At 42.9% G+C, this 22,217-nt stretch overlaps 1 protein-coding gene across 1 annotated transcript in view; it reads right to left on the bottom strand.

Annotated features, from left to right (window-relative positions):
- Positions 1-22,217, bottom strand: part of NFXL1 (nuclear transcription factor, X-box binding like 1) — a 153,059-nt gene that overhangs the window by 5,659 nt on the left and 125,183 nt on the right. Inside the window, exons 23-24 of the mRNA XM_078772717.1 lie at positions 15,137-15,223; positions 14,557-14,610 (exon numbers count right to left, since the gene is read on the bottom strand). Of these exons, the coding sequence (XP_078628843.1) occupies positions 14,557-14,610; positions 15,137-15,223 (141 nt within the window). The remainder of the gene's footprint in view (positions 1-14,556; positions 14,611-15,136; positions 15,224-22,217) is intronic.

The raw sequence follows: 22,217 nt of genomic DNA, 5'->3' as shown, positions 1-22,217 counted from the left end.
AGTCATGCAAGGATGGGGTGCGGGGAGCTTGGAGCAAGCGGTCGGCCATCTGGGGAATAACCTTGTGACCTCGAACAATACGAGTAGAGGTAGAGTGTTGACTTGGCTCAGATTGTGGATAAGAGTTAATTGTTCCAGATGTCCGAATGGCGCCGGGAAGGCTGGCGTTAAAGTGACTTCGGCATTCCACTGGAGCGAGATGAAAGGAGCGAAGATCTATTTAACCACCATGCTCTGAGAAGAGAAAAAACTGGTCATCGGAAGAAGCAGGAGAGAGAGCAGAAGGAAGAAGGGAGACGACGCGACGCGCGACGTCGCGTCATGTGTTTTATTTTAAAGTATAACTATATTTTCGTGTAAATATTCGTTGCAAGATTTTAATAAATCTATATTAAATTGAGCGAGTCTCATTGGTGTGGTTTGGCTGAGATGTGTCCAAAAATGTCACAACAAAGTTCCCTGACAATTTTGAGGCACCGCTGATTGCAACGCTGGAAGAGGTTGACCCATTGTATTCCCTTCGAATACGTCCAAGTGATTTTTCAAGGTAAGGGAGAGTTTTTCTGTGTATTATCTTGTCAACCTCAGAAAGTGTCTGTAAACTGAACCTGGTGTGACTAAATTTGGACGCAAGGAACACATATCTAGAGCGATTATTTGCGATTTCTTTTAGCGAAATGTCCTCTCGCAGCGCTTTGCGTACATAATTTGTGAACGATTGTTTTGGGAGCCCAACAGCATGGTAACGCGGAGCGCGGTCGTGCAGGCAGATTATGACGAGGCACGAGCCGCTGGAATAGCGAGGCGAATGTCTAGCCGGTGTACAGTGCGCACGGCCGATCGCGTGACACAGGGCTCATAGATACTGATGTTCGCACACCCGATTGTACCCGATGCACGATTGACATGCGCATTCGCACAAACACAAAACTATTAATATCTCTGAAACGGCTGGTTCGATTTTTATAAAATAAATTTCCTTTTGTAGAGCAGCACCGTGAGCCAACAACGATATCCATCGCGACTTTGACAGACTTAATTTGCGCTAGCAAATGCAATTTTACATAGCGATGGCCATCGTGCTGCATAAATTATCATAAATTATCCGCAGCACGTATCGTGACGTCACTCCATGACGCTCAAACAGGCACGCAAAGCACGTTCGCATATACCAAGCAAATGCTCAGTGACCGCTTCGCGGGTCGAAGCATGGGTAAACGCTGAGCACAGGCACGTACATGGCACGGGCGGGCCGCACGAATCAACACGGGTAATGCACGTGAATCATCGCGCCGCAGTTCATTTGACGCGGACGGGACATTTCGTGCACGCACCGGCACGTACATAGGTATCCGCGGCACGTACATAGGTATCCGCTGCACGTACATAGGCGCATACATTTAGACGGTGTTTGCGTGCCATGATGAACTAATAACCATCAAGGGAGAGGCACGTGTCATCATGTCACGCGGAGAAGCGCGTGTCATCATGCCGCTCGGGTGATTCTGTGGTTCCATGCAGGGGACTGTTGCTTCTTCCATGTGGCAGACAGCGAATGAACACCTGGGCTCAAAATGGATTAACTCGCGCAGTTTTTGTAAAATATCTGTTTGTTTCGTGCTTTTCGTACTTTGTGCTGCATAACATCATGCGTCTTGAGCGTATTCGTACGGAGATTTGGGAAAGCCGTTTCGCGAAGGATCACATGACTTGGCACGTAAGCCCGCTCACGATCGACACGCCACGATCGGCACGTAGACGCTGAGCGCACGATGCACACGTACGGGCGAAGCGCACATAAACCATCGCTCCGCAGTCCGTCTGACGCGTACACGAAAAGCGCGGCACCTAGATAGATATCTGTTATTGTTTGGTGTTCAAGCTTGACAATGGGCGAATGGGTAAATGCGTTTGGGACAAGACCTAATGGCCATAGGTTCGAATCCCGTCAGCATATTTTATTAATTTTTATTATTTTTTGAAGTATCGATCGATTTTTCAGACCATTTTGCACAAACCTCTGCTTAAAAAAGTTCAATAGGAGTTTGTTTCACCCGTCTTTGTTTGATTCACCATCTTATGCACCTCTAATTTGTAATTAAAATACTTTAAGACCAACCTCGTTCCCCGGGCCCATATGGGCCCTGGTTATCTTCAACGAAAATCGTCACCAATTACCGGAACCAATGAGATACGAGCATTTGAACAAATATTTCAAAAAAGCTTATTACGCGTTTCGGAGGGTGAAAACGGCGTCAAATATTCTAAAATTGACGGAGAATTCTTTTTTAGAAATCTCGCGGCCGCAGGGGGTAGTTTTTCGCGGCCGGAAATATCCGAAATTGAGACGGAATTCACCGAATTCATAAAGAAGGAAATTTTATAAATTTTAATCTCATCCAGAATGCAAATGGTGTCATTTTGAACTAGGTACGGTACCTACTACACCTACCTACTCCCAACTACCTAACCTACTGATGCCACAGTGATGGGTAAAATAGTGGCAAGAGGCTTTGGCTTCGCCGGCTCGTTGCGGCTTTGCAGTCGGGTACGAGTAACAGCATCATAAAATGCTGTGATTCATATCGGTTGCATGAAATTTGTAAAACGTGCTTTCAAAGAAGCGACACATTATCTTCTGCTCTCCGTATATAATTCCGTGCGGTGTACGTACGGGGACAGGTGGGGATTGGCGAATGCCGATTGATTACGTACACGCTGTGATAGACAGCCAATGGACACAGCGCTCTCATCGCCGTGAACGTTGAGCGCGCGAGGCACAACACACTGTTCATGCACGCGCTCAAATGTACACAAACCGGTACACAGTACGCACGGGCGGAATGCGCAACATGTTCCATCGCTTCGCTGGTTGAAGCGTACGCGAGCACCATTTTGAGAAGCAGCGCAAATGTTTCTTCCCATGTAAATGTCCTGCGCATTCCTTTAATCCTCTCTCCCCATCCTTTTCTACCCCCAATCCCTCCATTCCATCCCGTCCCCAGTTTTTTACCTTCCTGCTTCCCTTCATACCCCTCTATCCCCACCATTCTACCTCCCATCCTCCTCTTACACCTCCTTTGGTGAAGAGTGTTTGTTGTGGGTCTGCTCCCTATGGGAGGAACTCGTTTTTGCGGCGTATACTTCCTGATGCGGCACCCTGTCACCTGTCACCTGCGGCACCCTCTCTAAATGATATTTTATGGAAGTTCATGTGTAAGGTATATCGATAGACAGCGATCGATTTCGGTGCACGTTTATTGACTTTCCCAATACAGATAAAAGGGCGGTGTATAAGTTGGGAAAAATAAACCCGGAAGTGGCGATCGCATTTTTTACCACGAAATTATTTTATGGACGCTTAAATTAATGTTGGGATTGTGATTGATGTCGGAATAAATTGAAGAATATATGAATTGCCTTCATCAAGTAGTATTTATGATGGGTTAAAATGGAATAAAAAAGTACGCGTTTCTTTCGATAGAAGTCACAAGTGCGCATGCGTGTAGGTGGAAATGGACATCGCATGTGTGTGACGTCATCATTTTCATGCGATGGGGTCGATTTTCATGAAAATTGCTGTAAAATGCATTGTAGGATTATGAAATTTTACAAATTGAAAGATTTATGATGAAGAGTGGGATGTGGTGGTCGTGAGGTGGCGACCATTGTGTAATTGGCATTGGTGGGTCAATTCATTTTGACTCACATTCGGTTGGTGATGATTCAGAGTGTGTGCGTGCTTGTGACATCATTATGTTGGATTCCTTCTGTCCCCAGTTTGTTCATGAATTCGTTCATTGACGGGTGACAGTTTAGTTATCAGTTCGTTAATAACGTAATATTATCGGTACTAATTTATGCAATGTCGTGGCTTGGGATGAGAACCATACCATCGCTTAAAATAATAAGTTGATATACACTTGTTCTCTAAATCCAAATGGTAGAATTTTGTCTGATGTCATTCCAAAATTTGAAGCTATTTCGGTTATAACATCTAATCCTCATATCTGAAACCAGATCAAGAAAATATACATTTTGTTTTCGAGGTTTTTGTTCCAGCGGCCATGGTGGATGACAGGCAAATTTTATCCGACCGGCATGAAAATTGACAAGAGGGAATCCCATTTCATGTACATGCAGAATTTTTATAACTAGGGCATGCCCGTACTATATCTATATCTAAAATTATATCCCCCCCCTCTATTTACATGAAATGGTTTGGTCCAAAGCGAACGGCTTGCGAGTGGTGACAATCCCCCCCCTCTATTTACATGCAATGGTTTGGTCCAAAGCGAACGGCTTCCGGAGTTTGGTAAAGAAATCGCCATCGCGTGCACAAACGCGCAGGAAAGCGAATGAATCGCAAATTCGTTTTTATTAGTTGTAAAACATAGTTTAACGCCAACATAGTTTGCAAACGTGAAATAAATGAATACGCTCTCAAATGTGCCATCCGAGGCAGAGTGTGCCCGCCACGTTCGGCACACGCGATCGTTCGCTGCTCTCTGATTGGTTGAATCGTTTTTTGGACATAGCTCGGTAAGTAATTGTCCGATTAATATGAAACCTTGAAAAGGCACATCCTCGGGTCCCCAGCAATATACCTGGCAAGTTAAAAGTATATCGGACCCGTGGTTGTCGAGAAACAGCGGTCACAGACAAACGTACAGACAGAGATTACTGGAATTATAGATAGATGTAGGGTGATTGAATGAAAAATTAATCATGTGGTGCATGGTGCACGGCTTCACTGTGTTCTGCCTCTTTTCTATCAAAGTTCTCCTTCCCCCCCTCCCCCCCCCCCCCATCATCTCATCTTTGAGGCCTTCACCTCCTCCTACTCCCCCTTTTATCAGGCTTCCACCCCTCCACTGCTTACAGACTCACATTCCCCTCCATCCTGCCCCCCCCCTCCATTTTCAGGTGTACACCCCTTCACCCCTCCCTACATTTTCAGGCTTCCAACTCGCAAACCTTTGCCCTTCTAACCCTTGCTTGAAGGGAAAGGCTTTTGTAATCAGTATGTATCAGTAAACGAATATGTCAGTGGATGATTCTGCAGGCAGATTTACGGTACTTTTATATAGACCAGGGGTCAGGAACCTTTTTGACTGGGAGAGCCATAAAAGCCAAATATTTCTAAATATATTTCATTGAGAGCCATATAGTATTTTTAACGTATAATAAATTAAATATGTCTTACTTTTAATGCGACTTCTGGTGCTGCATGGTTTTGCTGATGGCCTTGTAGTCTGGTTCATACGTGGTGAGGTTGAGCTTCATGCAGGCGTTGAGGCTTCCATCAGTTAAACGTGAGCGTAGGTTGGTCTTTATGTTCCTCATATGCGAGAATGACTGCTCACATGCATATGTAGAGCCAAACATGGTCAATACGGCAATACTCACACGCTGCATTGTGTGGTATGTCACAGGAAGCTCGTTCCAAGTTTTAAGAATCAGCTGGTCTTCAGGTTGAAGATTTTTCATTTCTGTCCACTTGTGTTCCCTCGCCAGCTCTGCTCGCTGTCGCGCAAGACTTTCCAACTCTCCATTAAGTGACTTGAACTTACTCATCCACATGTCTGATGCCTTCAGGTCAGCAACTTCCAGCTCAAAGTCTCCGATAGAGACCCCGGGGATGCATGTCAGGTCGATTTTGTCCACTGCACACTCATGTGGATGAGTGATGAACTTGAAAAGACCAGTGCGCGCACGAAATTCTCCAAAACGTGCTTTGAATGACTGCAGGAGATTGGACGTAAAGCCAGCTAGCTGCTGGAGATCCAGATGTTGAGTGGAGTCACTTGCTAAGCATGCATCTCTAAATTGTTGCAGTCTTTCAAAGTGCAGAAGACGACCTGTTTCAATGTCCCTGAGAAAGACTTCCAGATTGCTTTCAAATGCAAACACTGCTTGTTGAAGGGATGAGATTGTATTTCCAATACCTTGCATTTTCACATTGAGCTGGTTCAGATGGCCAGTTATGTCCACGAGATAGTGAAACTGCAGGAGCCAGTCAGTGTTGTCTAGCTCAGGATGCTTGACGCCTTTCATTTCAAGAAAAGTCCGGATTTCACTCAGGCAAGCTGCAAAACGGCTGAGCACCTTCCCCCTTGACAACCAACGCACGTTGCTGTGTAAAAGCAGACCGGGATAATGATTCCCAACTTCTTCTAACAGAGCTTTAAAATGGCGATCATTTAAAGCTCGGGCAACACTAAAGTTGACCACTCGAATGACCAGCGACATCACCTCACCAAGCTCCTGGCCACACGTCTGAGCGCAAAGCGCCTCCTGGTGCAGGATGCAATGAAAACTTAGGATGGCTCTCTTTTCATGTTCACGGAGAAGCGCTACAAATCCTTTGTTCTTCCCCAACATACAGGGTGCACCATCAGTACAGACAGAAATAAGTTTATCAATCGGTAGTTTTTTTTCTTTAGCAAACTCCATGAAAGACGTGAATAAATCCTCTCCTCTTGTTGTCCCTTTCATTGGCAAAACAGCCAAGCTTCCCTCACGCAGTGTGTCACCTGCAGCATACCTGGCAATTATACTGCACTGAGATAGATGGCTAACGTCTGTTGACTCATCTAACGCGAGAGAAAAGTATGTCCCGGCGTTTATGTCCTTAATTTGTGTTTCCTCGACTTGATTTGCCATCATGATGCTACGATCGTGCACAGTTCTTGCTGACAGGGGCATGTCTTTTATTCGTTTGATTATCTTGTCTTTATTTGGGAAGTCATCAAACAGTTCATTGGCCACATCAAGCATGAATGTTTTGGCATACTCGCCATCTGTGAATGGCTTTCCATTCCTTACTATTGCCAAAGCACCCGCAAAGCTAGCGGAATTCCCGTCACCTTGCTTGGTCCACACACGTAGTTGCTGCTGACTCGTCTGCACTTTCCGCTGTAGCTCCTCGTATGCCCTTTTCCTGCTGTCCCCCGCTGGATATTTCGATGCAAATGAAGCATGGTGCGTATCGAAGTGCCGCTTTATATTTGACCGTTTCATCGATGCAATTTTATCATTGCATATTAGACATACCGCAGATCCTGCTCTCTCACCAAATGCAAATTCCTCTGTCCACGCAGCCTGGAATGCACGGTAATCATCGTCTTTTTTTCTTTTCGCAATCTTTTCCGTTACAAGGGTTGAAGCGGATAAACTAGTTGGCTATCTGATAAAATTGATTTCTTCACCTTTACAATGATGCGGACATGCTCGCGAGCCATTGGTTCCCGACCCGACCCATGGGTGACCCGTGAAATTTATCTTCAAAACTAATTTCTGTTTACTTTAAAATGACACAGTATTATTAAGAAATATCATAAGTATTTTAAAATCAGTTCCAAACTGATTTTTTTTTTTTCAACTCAAAATTGTCTGGGGCCCATATGCCGTCACCGGAAGAGCCATATATGGCTCGCGAGCCATAGGTTCCCGACCGCTGATATAGACCATTCATTTTCATTTCATTCATTCATTCATTCATTCATTCATCGGGCATGGCATGAGGTGGCATTGCCCTTTGCCATGAGATGTTATGTAGGTAATATTACTATTGACACAGCAATCAGGATTGTGTTTTTTGCCAGGATTTTTCTCAGTGATTTTAAGATTGTTGTGTTAAAACAATTATGATGCCCACACCATGTCATTAATGACATGATTATGATTTTACACACTTGCACAGGTGATGTTGCACCTGTGATGGAAGTTTTCTGTCATTCATATCAACAAATGTAGAGAAAATCAAAATTGTTCTGTGCAGACAGACAAGCATACGGGCTTAAATGTAATATCCTCTTTTTTTGATGGAGGTAATCGGATGAGTGGGAAGCATATTTTCGCTCCTTGGAGGGCCCCCAAGAAGCGGCATTGTATTTCCTGCTTGTGAAATGAGGAATCGGGCTGTATTGAGCTAAATGGTGTTCTATTGAATTTTACTAGGATTTTTTTTTGCCTGATGTTTTTTTTTGTTGTTGTGGGTTTGGAACAACATATTATTGCTCCTTTGATAGAGCTTGTGATTTTCCATTCTCTTCCAGGCTCCTTTGTAGGATTTGATAGGGAAATGGATTAGAGTGGACAAATACTTTTTCATCGGTTAGACCTTTTGGCCGAACTTTTGAGTTAGTTTTCAAAATTGAAGTTGGACCAAATTGGAAAAGGGATTATGCATGTTGTCTTTTAATTGGTTTAAAAGTGAATTCTTAAAAAGGGAGCATTGACATACTTAAATTGAAATCAGAAGATTGTGATAATAAACGATTTTTTTTAGAGGAAGATGATTTTTGATTTCATTTTTGTTTTGATTTTTTTTCATTTTTGTTTTGATTTTGATTTCATTTTTGATTTCATTTTTGTTTTCATTTTTTTCATTTTTGTTTTGATTTTGATTTCATTTTTGTTTTCATTTTTGTTTTGATTTCTTTTTTTATTTCATTTTTGTTTTCATTTTTTTCATTTTTTGAGTTTGATTTTGATTTCATTTTTATTTTTGAGTTCATTCGAAGATAGTTTGATTCATTTCATAGGGAAAAACAAGATCAAAGGTACGGTACCAGTGCTTACCCATACCTTAGAAATATTTATTAGCTCAATTATTGTTAGTATTTATTAGAAATGTGGTCGGTGGGCGAAATCCACAACGCATGCATAGATGCACAAAGCCCTGTATTAGTGTACTACAGATGTATACACATTAGTGTCAAGAAAGAATGCATACACATTTCAGTAATGGTGCCATGAATTTTTTTGTTTTTTTTTCGTTGTTTTTTTTTTAGTCCAAAGATCCGCTATAAGACCTTTTGTCTTGAGTAAAGGTGCTGTGCCCTTGTTTTGTCTTGTCCTTTTTCATGTAGATCCACTGAAATGGTGTAATACTGTATAATTATGTAAATTATGGTCGACCTTACTTGTATATTTGTATGTTTCACGATTGTACGTTTTTGGAGGTGACATTTTTGATGTCCTGTTTATAACTTTTCGCTCTTGGAACATGAAATTGAGGTTCCCATAATAAATAATGGTAGAAATCTTTTATCTTGCACCAATGGTAGCGAAGGAACAAACATAACGAAGAATGCTACATCCATTAACGATTATTATTAACGACTATGCGATTTTTTTGCGATAACAAGCGATTATTTTGAGTATACGTGACGTTTTTTTTTTTTACAAGAATTTTGCGAACATTGAATTAAAAGATCCAGGATTAGAGTTAATTCTGGAAGTCTCATATTTGCCAATTAAAAAATGTGGTATTGGGGAGCATTTTTGGCAAAACAATTTTTCTATTTACAAAGTTTGGAATGATTGCTTTGCAAAATTAATTTTTTTTGGGGAACCAGGTGACAAGAGTCACATGATGATCAGGTGGGAATTTCGGACTATTGTTTTGCATGATTGATAGGTCAGTGGTTGACTGACATGTAAATGGGTGTGTTGTCAAATTCGGATAAATTATTGTGGGAACTGAAAGGGTAATTTCAATGTGACATTATGGGGGTTTTCTAAGAATAAACTTTTTTTTCTATTTGTGCATTAGCGTTTCTAAAATTAAAGGACAAATTTTATGAAATTGAAATAAAATTGACACCCATCTTGATCTGTAAATAATGGTTCCAACGCAAACAAATATACATAATGCATGGGTTTGTGTATTTTTGTGTGTCAATGTTTGTGTTTTGTTTTTTTGTGTGTTAATCTTACAAGATTGTTGAAACCAACAATTGGTGTTCTGGAAATAGATAGTTTCATGTGGATGGGATCGAATATCCAGAGAATCCGTAAAATAAAATATAATTTGATTATGAAAATTATCTCTTTTGTCAAGGGAGATGGAATATAAAGATTTGATGTGCTGAGTTATGAGCAGCCATTAATTAATAGTAAATAATAATTGAGTAATCTTGGGATGCCATTTTTGATGGAATTTATATGAGAATAAAAGCTATTTATGGATATAAGAGCTTAATACAAAATGTGGGAGTACAAAATTAGTCAAATTTGGGAGAGGTCTTGAACTGATTTCCCAAAGTACTCTGCTCATGGATTTTTTGATATATATATATAAATTTGAATTTTATCCGCATATAAATTGTGCTGTATGTATGGATGTGTATTAGGCGTAGATGATAGGGAAAATAGTAAAGAAAATCTTGCTGAATTGAACTATTGTGGGTTTTTTAAAAACGGAATGCATTGTGAATCTGAAACCAAGGGGCAGACATGAACGCGCTGTTACGTAGTTTCAACTCAGAACGCGATGTTACATGTACCTGCAACATATTTTGATAATCTGCAACACCTATATTGGTATACTGGTGTCATTAGTACTCACTAGGTGCATAGAAATATATGAGCAACAGTTAAGGGGGCGTAACACTTACTTGGATATTTTCTATAACATGTAGGGGTTTGAATAAGTGGTGGTTGTACATGGGATTCATCAAATTAAGCTTTGGAGTTCAAACAAAGTCACTGGTTAACAGAAGGAGAATGGATAGTAAATAATTCTTAGATGCTGGGTAAATTGAGTGAGATCTATCTATAATTCCAGTAATCTCTGTCTGTCGTTTGTACGTTTGTCTGTGACCGCTGTTTCTCGACAACCACGGGTCCGATATACTTTTAACTTGCCAGGTATATTGCTGGGGACCCGAGGATGTGCCTTTTCAAGGTTTCATATTAATCGGACAATTACTTACCGAGCTATGTCCAAAAAACGATTCAACCAATCAGAGAGCAGCGAACGATCGCGTGTGCCGAACGTGGCGGACACACTCTGCCTCGGATGGCACATTTGAGAGCGTATTCATTTATTTCACGTTTGCAAACTATGTTGGCGCTATGTTGGCGTTAAACGATGTTTTAAAACTAATAAAAACGAATTTGCGATTCATCGTAACTGCGATATACGACCTTCCGGACAGTCAAATGAGGACGTCACTTCCGGACTTACGTAGCGGCGAGCGGGCGCCATTTGGAGGAGCTGGGAGGACTAAGTCGTGGTAGAGTCAGCGTAAGTGAGTATATCAAGACAAGAACAAGATCTAGAAGGAGGTATGTACGGTGCGATTCATATAATATATTGTTTAGTTATCGTCGATGAGGAATTTGGGGGCCCGATTAACTGCAGCGCCATCCGAGCTGCGGCGTCGGGACGATACATTCATTGTACGGTAACATCACGCACTTACGGGCACGTCCTATATATATAGTACGGGCATGCCCTAGTATTATAAAGACTTATAAGAGTCATTGTTCTTCCTTACAGCGGTTGAAAAATAGATCCAAAACAATGAATCTATAAATGAATGTGATATGGATAACATCCTCAATTTGAATACGTAATTTAATTGTGGGTAAAGGAATTAATTTATCGTAGTGGATTGTTAACAGCAGCCTGAAATGTCCTGAGAGTGTGCATCCATATAATCAGAAATCCCAGATTTTTAAAGTTTGGTAGAGGTCTTTTGTGGAGGAATACTTGCTTAAAAAAAAAAAAATAACCACCTTTAGAGGCCATTTTTAGAGCATACTTTATATGAGTTTAGAGATAAAAAAATATTTTAAAAATATTTTTTAGAATTTTTAGAGCATACTTTATAGCATACTTTATACATACATACATATCATATATACATACATACATACATACATACATACATACATACTTTATAGCATACTTTACATAGCATACTTTATATTTTTAGAGCATACTTTACCATACTTTATAATTTTAGAGCATACTTTACCATACTTTAGAGCCAAAATAACCACCTTTAGAGCCACTTGCTTGGTAGATAAAAAAAGGTACTGCGTGTTGGCAGCCACTTTTGCGGCCATTTAGGCCAAACAAATTGGGAGAAAATAGTAATTAAATACGTAAGTTACAGATGAGTATTTGGGAAGTAAAAAGGGAATTTATTGATTTGGGAGACATTTTTCGAAGCTTTATTAAAGTGTTGCAATATGACAGTTGGTAAGGAAAATTATTGGATGAAAATTAGATCTGTTTATAAAATGGATTTGTTGACCTTTTGAAGTTAATTCTTTGAATTGTTGTTTAATTAGCATTTTGAGTTCAAATTGGAAATAGTTTGGTAGAGCTTTGGTTAAAACATTTGGTTGCAGTGTTTTGGAACAAATTGGTAAACCATAGGAGGTTGATAAGAATAGAAACAAATATGGACCCAAAATAGAACGACTTTTTATGATGATATGAATAATACCGAGATTAAAAGATTGAATCAAGTAATGTTGTAAATGAGTACAGTAGAGTTAAGATAATGGCATAACGACAATGTTATGAATTGTGGGGGGGGGGGGGGGGGGGGGGGGGGGAAAGTGATGATAATGATACATTATGCATCGTTTGTAAGCATAATTTGTTGGGAATTAGACATTCCTGTTTGTGACTTTAATCATATACATTCATTTATTAATGCATTTATTTTCTTTGAGTAGTGTTAAAATAACTGCATGAGTTTAATTTTCAAACTATATTAACCTGAAAGCAACTTTAAATGCTATTCTTAGTTTAGTATTAAAATACATACCTGAATTGGATATTATTCATGTAAGAAGAAGAATAGAAATGAATATAACCTTTTGAATGTTTTGAGGAAAACAATAAATTGTCAAATGTGAAGCTGTTATAATATACATGATTATGGTGATTTAATGTTAAGATATACCCTATCTGATTCAGTGTGTGTGGAGAGCAGATTTAGATGTGGCTGAGTAAAGGATAAGACCAGATCACATCTCAAATGGAGTGATAACGGAATTGGGAAGAAATTCGAGAAAGAAAATTTGTGGCTAAAAAATGAAGTTAATCTTGGCATACACCCTCCTTCTCAAAGAATGATGAAGATATTCTCCTTTGTAAAATTGGAGACGGATGCTTACCTTCACCAAGGAAGTTTTGTGACCATTTGCCTGGATCACACTGCAACATATGGAAGAAAGGCGATCACTTACTTTTGTTCGAATGCCTCGAACATTCATCAAGTCAGCAATTGCGGGATGGCGACATCTTGCCTGCGACTTCTACTGAATCCGGTGACGTGTGTCATTACTCTACCAACATCTGAAGAGCCAGCGTGGAGCTGTAAGTGGACGGCTGTGTTTTTCCTCCACAACGGCTGTGCACGATTCTGCTGGAGGCTCCTGGTATGGACCATGGACAACTTACACACCATGGTCCTAACATCGTTGTGGATGCATCTGGCATCTCTGTTCCACATCTTGCTGGTTCACCAACATCACATCAACACTTGCTCCATACTCATGATGAGTGAAAAGGGAAGTCGACTACAACTGGACGAAGGCCTTGTTCAAATCTACTATGGCTCACAGCAAGAGTGGCAAGGATGCTACATGCAGAGCAGGGTCAGTTAATGACTCCGCCCAGCTATCACAACAGCGGAAAATCCTACGTGAAATATTGTAGGTGCTATGAAGACACCAGAAGAAAATGTTTCATACTTGAATGTCAAACAAGTGATCAGCCTCTTCTCTTCTTTTCAAACAAAAAGTCAATATTTGTTTTGAAGCAAAACGTATTACCAAATGTTGCAGATGCTTTATTATTTTTAAATGGTGAATTGAAATTGTTGTGGTAAAGGTGAAGGGTTGTTTGCTTTATGCAAATGAATTGCATTATTATCAATATGGAAAGAGTCGATGAATAAAGAAATGTTTTGTGATCAGATTCTTCCAGGATGACGGTGTATGCCTTATGAAAAAAATTGGATTACAAAGTTTGTGGTTTGAATATTTAATAAGTTGATGTTTAGATTAATGATTAATATAAACAAAAATAAAAAATGAGGGATTGTGGAAGTATAGATAAATATACAAGTCATATTTGTTAGGGTAGTTGGATTGTACTGCAATGTAAAAGGATTCTCAAGTCATGCAAGGATGGGGTGCGGGGAGCTTGGAGCAAGCGGTCGGCCATCTGGGGAATAACCTTGTGACCTCGAACAATACGAGTAGAGGTAGAGTGTTGACTTGGCTCAGATTGTGGATAAGAGTTAATTGTTCCAGATGTCCGAATGGCGCCGGGAAGGCTGGCGTTAAAGTGACTTCGGCATTCCACTGGAGCGAGATGAAAGGAGCGAAGATCTATTTAACCACCATGCTCTGAGAAGAGAAAAAACTGGTCATCGGAAGAAGCAGGAGAGAGAGCAGAAGGAAGAAGGGAGACGACGCGACGCGCGACGTCGCGTCATGTGTTTAATTTTAAAGTATAACTATATTTTCGTGTAAATATTCGTTGCAAGATTTTAATAAATCTATATTAAATTGAGTGAGTCTCATTGGTGTGTTTTGGCTGAGATGTGTCCAAAAATGTCACAACAAAGTTCCCTGACAATACCCTGTTAAAATGGAACCTGACCATTTATAATACTTATCCATTTATGTTCCCAGCCCTCATCTATCCCTCCAAAACAAAAACTTCAATCAAACCCCTTAGTGCGCTTAATTTGGTGTGCATCATATGGTAAAATGTCCATGATAAACATCCACCTGCATTCTGCAGCGCTTAGCTTCCAGTCGATCTTCCTCTTCCAATTTCCGCTGCTGTTGGCACACAAAGCAACCCTTACTATTATGTATGAACAGATGGGTCTTCTTCATTGTATTTACTTAGATGTGTAACCTATGGGTTAACTAGCAGCCAAATGCAAGATTTCAGTTGCTTGGTGCAATCCAGACTTTCAATGGGAGACGTATTCCTGTTGGCAGTCTTTCATTGCCGAATATGCCGTTATTTTCCCAGGTGGGCCTTTGCCAGAAGATAACAAAGAAGGCAGCCCCATGCATAGAGATTGGACTACCTATAAATTATACTGCAATACATAAACAATTGACATGCTTATGTATTGCAGTATAATCACACCCCACGAATAAGAAGCAATGGGTCCAATACATGCTATCCCTCCAATATATATATATATGTATATACACTCCATATTTACCTGGTGAACTCATCTTTATGATAAAAATCTGAAAATCTCCTCGTATATTTCCTGATATGCAGAACAGTAGTTTTTCATGTTCCCAATCTTCCTCAAGTGGGTGCCCACACGACGTCTGAAGCACTTACCTTTTCTGCCCTATCGAAGATCTCACGACATTCTGAGTCACAATCTAGGAGCACCAGTCCTTGCTGAACTCGCCAACATGCAGCCTCCTGTACAAACAGACAACCACATACACTCTTTACAGCCAGTATTGTGATCTCTATACCCATAACACAAAACATTTTATATCACTAGATTGCTAGTTCAACTACAAGAGATAAATATTCATAAATACCATCGGCTGTGTTAATAATGCCAAAGTAATACTTCATCTGTCCATCAAGAACAATAGTCTCTTTTTTCCTTCTCTCCCTTCTGTCTGAGACTACTGTTCTGTGCAAAATGCACCACTATCTTAGGCTACTGTATGCAACGATGCAAAATTATAATTTCTCCCTCCCTTCCCTCCTTATCTGTCTGCCCACCCTTTTCTGCCATATTAGGCTGACGTACAATGCTCTCCGTAAGTATTGGAACCGTGAAGTCAAATTTGTTATTATTACGATATACTCAACAAATTTGGATTCGAGATGAAAAGATTAATATGAGGGAAAAGTACAGAAGGCCAACGTGTATTTATTGGTATTTCTATGCATATACGTTTTATCATAGAACAATATTCTACGATAGCACTTTTTATGTTCAGTCCCCAACCCCCCCCCCCCCCATTATGCCCCCACCCCATTTTAGGGATAAGTACAAGTATTGGAGCAGATTAACTTAAAGGGGAATCCAAGCACCTCAATGCTAATCTATCCCTTGATACCCCCACAAAATAAACGTGGTGTCTTCTTCCGATTTCCAATTTAAAAAAGTGGGTAATTTTGCGATTAAAAGTTACAATCTTCTTCTTCATGATTAGCAGTGACGTCACCAAGTAATGTCTGCAGTAAGTTCAGGAAGCTCCTTCAATCAAATGGTTTATTAAAGACGATACCAAGCTCTCACAGAACACACAGCCATCATGACGTGCCGCCAGCAACCACCGAAGCCATGCCCCCAGATGTCACTGCGCAGTACATAGTACCAATCACAACATCTCCCTTTCATTGAAATTATTATGTTTGTATGCAACAAAACACTACTAAACTAAATCAAAATAACAAACACAATCAGACACAAATTGAACCACACATAGATGGGATCTGGGTTTACTGTTATAACTCTTAACCAAAATGTAATTACTGCTCAGTATGATTAGCTAAAACACAGAATCATTCAAACACAGAATCATTCAAACACAGAATCATTCCAATGTCCGCATTTCAATCAACGGATTGTCTCTGCACTAACATTACAAGGGCTGATTTCTGATGGTCGTTATTCACTATCACAATATCTCAATGGTTTCCGAATCACACGGCTTGATCTGGTCGAGTACGGAGAGTTGTCCGGCCTTGTTGTCTCAGCACTCTCGTCATCCTTGGAGCTGGAGCAGCCGTTAGTTTACATTGCTGAAGCGTCGTTGTTGAGATGTATGTGTCGAGCAGTTGGTGGACTTTGATGTGTTGGTTGGGTCGGTTCGTCCTTCCACTTGGCGCCACAATCGGGTGGATGAAGTTCACGCAAGTGTGCCCTGGTTCTTCGAAGACGCGTCCCGTTAGGCGTCTGTACTATATACGAGCGGGGATCATTACAGCGAGCCACAACTTTCCCGGGGTACCATTGGTGCGTGTCCTTGTTCAAAATCCGAACCCGATGTCCAATAGCCAATTCAGGTAATTGCGGCCCAGCCGTTCTGTTGTATTGCTTCGCCGTCCGGTCTCAACGTTCCTTCAATCGTTCCTGAATTTCCTGATGCCTTTGTTGTGCACGAACCAACAGACGACTTTGTAGGTTGGTGCATATGGGCCGGTTGAACAGCATTTCGCTTGGATTTGGGAGGTGGGAATCTACAGGTGTGCACCTCAGGTGTTGGAGTGCAATATCTATGTCACTCCCTGATCTAATACACTTTTTGATCATGTTCTTCACTGTTTGAACTCGTCTCTCAACCAATCCATTACTGCGTGGATACCTCGGCGATGTTGTCGTGTGTTTTATATTCCATTTGGTACACATATCACGGTACGGCTTACCCACATATTGAGGTCCATTGTCCGATATGACCTCCAGAGGTGGGCCGAACATACTGAAACATTCAGATGTGACCGTGGCTACTGCACTGCTCGTCATGTATTCCATTCTCTTCACAACTGGGTACTTGGTGTGATAATCCGTCACCAAGAGGTAGGTCTGCCCGTGTAGCTCACACATCACTGGCTACCTTTGTCCATGGTACCGCTGGTATCTCATGAGCTATCATAGCCTCACGCCTTTGTTCTGGTTGGTTCTCTTGACATGCCTTACATGTTCTGACAACTCTCTTAATGTCCAGATATATACTTGGCCAGTAAACACATTCGCGTACCAGACGTTTTGTCTTTTCGATCCCCATGTGTGCCTCATGGAGCTGGTCGTGGATATCCTTACGTAGCTGCTTTGGAATTAGTACCTGTCGACCTTTGAAGAGAACACTGTCACAAATACCAATTTAATCACGGTATGGCCAAAAAGGGGAACAAAAAAAAGCAACAACAACCACGGTCCCCGAAAAGGCCAACCCCCGCTTTGCGGGGAAAAATGGCCTCTAAACGGTGGTTTTTTTTTTATGGCCAGTACGGACGTAGGTCCACAGGCAGCTCTGTAATCCTAGCAGGCCACCCTCGATGAACAACCTGCTGCAATGCTCGAAAGGTTCTATCAGCCTTTCCACACTCTCTGAGTTGGTCCTGTTTCCTTGAGCTGAAATCGATGAGGACAAAGCGATGATGATCATCCACATCATCAAGCTCAATACCATCTACACGTGTGTCCAACTGCAGTTCCTGATTGTTCTCTGGGTTCGGTAGCCTCGACAGCGTGTCTGAGAGCATCATCTCACGGCCGGCCTTATACTCCAGATCAAAATCGTAGCCTTGAATTTTCACAAGGCACTGAAGCCGTGGAGGGGCACTTGTAAGCGGTTTGCTGATGATCATGGCCAATGGTTTGTGGTCTGTGTATACCTTGAAGCGTTTCCCAAACACGTAAGTATGGAACTTCTGTATGCCAGCAATAAGGGCCAGGGTTTCTCGTTCAATGTTTGAATATGCAGACTGAGTGGGTGTCAGAGTTCGTGACGCAAAAGCAACAGGCTTGTCATCCTGCAAAAGGCATGCACCCAGTCCCTTCTGTGACGTATCTACTTCCAAAACTGTCTCCTTGTCATGATGATAGTATTGTTGCTGATCGCGGTTAGGATGTTATAGACCGAGCGGTGGTTTAAAACCGCGACCTAACAAAACTCACCCGATTCCACCCGAACGTTGGTTGTATCGCACCCTAGCTGCTCAATGAGGGAAAAGACAAAAGCGACGCAATGCAAGAGGAAAACGGAGACAAAAAAAAGGTTTGAAATACTACTACATTTATTCCTACTATTTACACACAAGCAAAAAGACAGATGTCACGTTTATTTACAAGCACAAGACGCAGGTGACACAGTGCAAATTTAGCTTACCTACAGACTTAACTTATATCCCAGGACAGAACAAACAGAACGCTGACTCACGCGGGGAATGCCAGGGATGGCAGAAGGTGGATGGCTGGAGGGAGAGGAAAGGTCCAAGGGGGGTCCCGCAGCACAACCGGCGCGTTCAGCAGCCGCCGTTCCGTTTCGGCCCTGCTCCGAACCGCCGTTCAGGCCCCCTTTGGCGGTTGGGTGGCGCTGCTGCGGCCGCCTGCACTTTCCTTGCCAGGCCTTGTCTCACTCGTCACCACCGACTCCTCACCACCGCAACCAACTGACCACCGACTCCTTTCTCTGGCAACCGACTGTCACCAACTCCTTGCAACCAACTCCTCCTCTCTTTCTCTCAACCGACCCAGACCAACCCAGAGTGCATCTCTCTTTCTTCTTCTCCTCCTCCACTTCCGGTTGCGCCCTTTTATAGCGCCCCCAGCGATCACGCCCCCGGCGCTTTGGACACGCCCATCGGGGCGCTCACCTCGGCCCTGGCTGGTCGCACGACCCTCGGGCTCCGCCCCGGACGACGACGGGCGGGCGCGCCCCTCCCCTCCTCTGACGAGGTGGAGACACGCCTTTCTTCCCTGACTCGAGCCTCGTGGTCAATGGCGGTTATTGGAGGGGAGGTGATTGGGAATCGAGGGCTCAGCAATCACGAAAGGGGGATGTGAAGGAAATGGGGATTTTTGGGGATGGGAATGAAAGGGGATCTATTCTCTTTCACTGGTGCAATGGAGTACTTCAATTAATGGGAGACACAGCCTTATCCTAAAACACAGAATAAGATATAACTGTCAAAAGAAAAGATATATCGTGTCCTGCATGTATGTTTTTATGGACTAACTACGGGAACGCCCTTTGACCTTTATACAACCACAACGGAGGGAGGAGGGGTGATATTTTACAACAACCTTTTACAACATTTTACCACCACAACAAAATAAAAAAAAACATTCTCATATTCACAACACTGCACCCTCCTCCCCTTAGGCACGTCCCGGGCCTATTACTTTTACCTTAGTGTGGCATGTAGGTGTAGTTCCCTCTACTTTTAACCTGACCCTGAGTGCGACAGTTTTAAAACATAAATAAATGTGTCCCGCTGCTCCATTGCACCCTGCCTAACAGACTTACGCCCACAGTTAACCGAATTGCGGAATGGTCTTCAAACTATACACTGACGGTGGGGAGCATTATTTACACTGACGCTAATTTTATTTACAAAACTAACCCAGGACCTGTAATTGTTCTTTCTGGGGGGAGGACAGTCTGCTCTGCATCAATGCACCATTAAAGCACCCAAAAACGCACCAATACACACCCAAGCACCAATCGGTGCAGTCACCATTGTTCAATGAATAAAATAAAACCAACAAACCCAACCCTGCAGGTGTCTCTTGCTCTTCGGCTCCCTCTGCTGGTTATTATTATTTCTTCCAGTTGTTGTCATTTTCATTTGCTTTGCTTACTGGCGGCCTATTTGCAATAAAGCTTGCCCAAACGTGTTCATTTTATTTATCTTTATTTATGGCCCACAGGGCCGACTACGTGTGGTTCACCTGTGGGGCATCGGTGCCCTGTGGCCAAGGTCCGCCAGCAAGATTTCGGGCCCTCATGGCCGGTTCCAGCAGAGGGGCCATGCCCCAACCCATGGGGTCCATAAGTGGTGCTCGGCCACTGACATGTGGTCCATAATGTGGTGCATCGATGCAGACAGCTGGTTCTGGGAATTTCGGGCGCACAATGGCCGACCCACGCACGCTCCCCTCGGCGCCCAACGGCGCTCAGGTCCTCATGTGGGAGACAAAAGGGGGGACAAGACAGATGAGCGAGGGGTAAGGTCTCAAGGGTACACATCAAAAAGGCAATGCAAGGCGAAATGCGTACGGAGGGCGAAGTGAGAAAGCTCGTCCCTACCGTACGTCACCCCCCTGTTACCTAGCCCACCCTTGCCCTTACCCCATATGTACAAAACCTACACATTACCAATTCGTCACTACTGTCACGTCTTCCCCATATTTCCCCTATACCAAATTCGTCTCCACAATCCCTCTACTTCAAAATTTGCCATCATCAAGTCATCATCAATCCTCATAAGGAGGCAGAGATGGAACATCAAAGCACAATGTCACACCCACGTCATGATGCGTCTCACAATCCAAACATTTGCATCATAAAAATAATTAAACTATGGCATGGTGTGGAGTACCTGTCACCTCAGGTGAGTGGATGCAGATGGTGCGAGGAGACTTCATCCTAACTACTTTCTAAATGACTTTAACACACTTTACACTACCCGGGGTCTTTCCCCTGCCAATCCATTGGCCACTTACACTATGGGTTCTAACAACCAATCCCCATTGACCAAACTGTGGTGCTTCTCAATTTGGGGTCTCACTCCCCCGATTCATCTCCCGGTGCCCTCGCACAATTTCTGGGCCGCGACGTGTAGCTCTCCCAACAGGTCTACCCACCTGCACACCTCCACCACTGTAGTTGCCACCCGAGCTTACCTAGCTCCTCACCCTAACCTATCTAACTGGGGGCAGCCCCTCTCCTGGCTCTGTCACCCCATGGTGCCCTCTGGCACTGGGCTACCCGGGTCCGTCCTCCGGATCCTCGGGCCCCATCCACAACAACTACTACCGGCTCCCAGAGCCCACCTGCGGCCTCACCTGGCCGACATCCTTACAGTGGTGGAGTGCCCAAACCAACTACACACACTAACAGGCTACACGCCCAGCCATTTCCACAACACTAATGCACCCATCCAAATACCATTCTTTCACCTCGCACCACAGATGCCAATATCCAACCACAATTTACCTGTACCCTCTACCTAACACTTACACTACCCGCCCCGGGTATCCGTGATGGGGGTCCACTCTTCCCCCATTCACACCTTCGCACCATCCACTCCACTCCACAATTTCCACCATTCTCACTCCACGACCATCCATTCCAATCCTCCAGACCATTTATTCCATACACCTGTCTTTCATTCACCTGTCGTTGCACACCTGTGCAATCCTACCTGGTGCCACCTGCACCCTCCTCCTCTTCCTGGACCATTTGGTCAACACAACACGCAATCACCACTACTCCCTCATACACTGCTCCATTCACCTGTTCAGTTGCACACCTGTGCAATCACACCTGTTCAATTCTCACCTGTTCAATCCTCACACACACGGCATCACCTCAGCTAACTACTCCCCTCTGAACTTGCGCTTCCCAGTCGTCCCTTTAAACTATTGCGCTCCCACGTCATTATCAACCACACTAATCTACCTGCGTCCCCACTACAGGTATCAGTCACTAACTAATCTTAACGTCACCTAATGTCATCTTCTAGGGCCCTATCAATATAACCTAACCCACCCGGGCTAGTTTTCACTGCCATACACCCCATAAGCTATTGCTCCTTTGCCCCCACTTGTGAGGGATGGTGGATTTGCCATCCCACCACATCGGGGGTCTCTCTATCAATTTTGCTCGTCCAAATTCCAACCAATTCAAAAATTTTCCATTTACTGCCAATTCTATTCACTTTTCTA

Source organism: Myxine glutinosa, chromosome 2 (assembly GCF_964187855.1).
Source record: "Myxine glutinosa chromosome 2, kmMyxGlut1.1, whole genome shotgun sequence".
NCBI classification, from domain to species: Eukaryota; Metazoa; Chordata; class Myxini; order Myxiniformes; family Myxinidae; genus Myxine; species Myxine glutinosa.
This window is presented reverse-complemented; position numbering and strand designations above follow the sequence as displayed.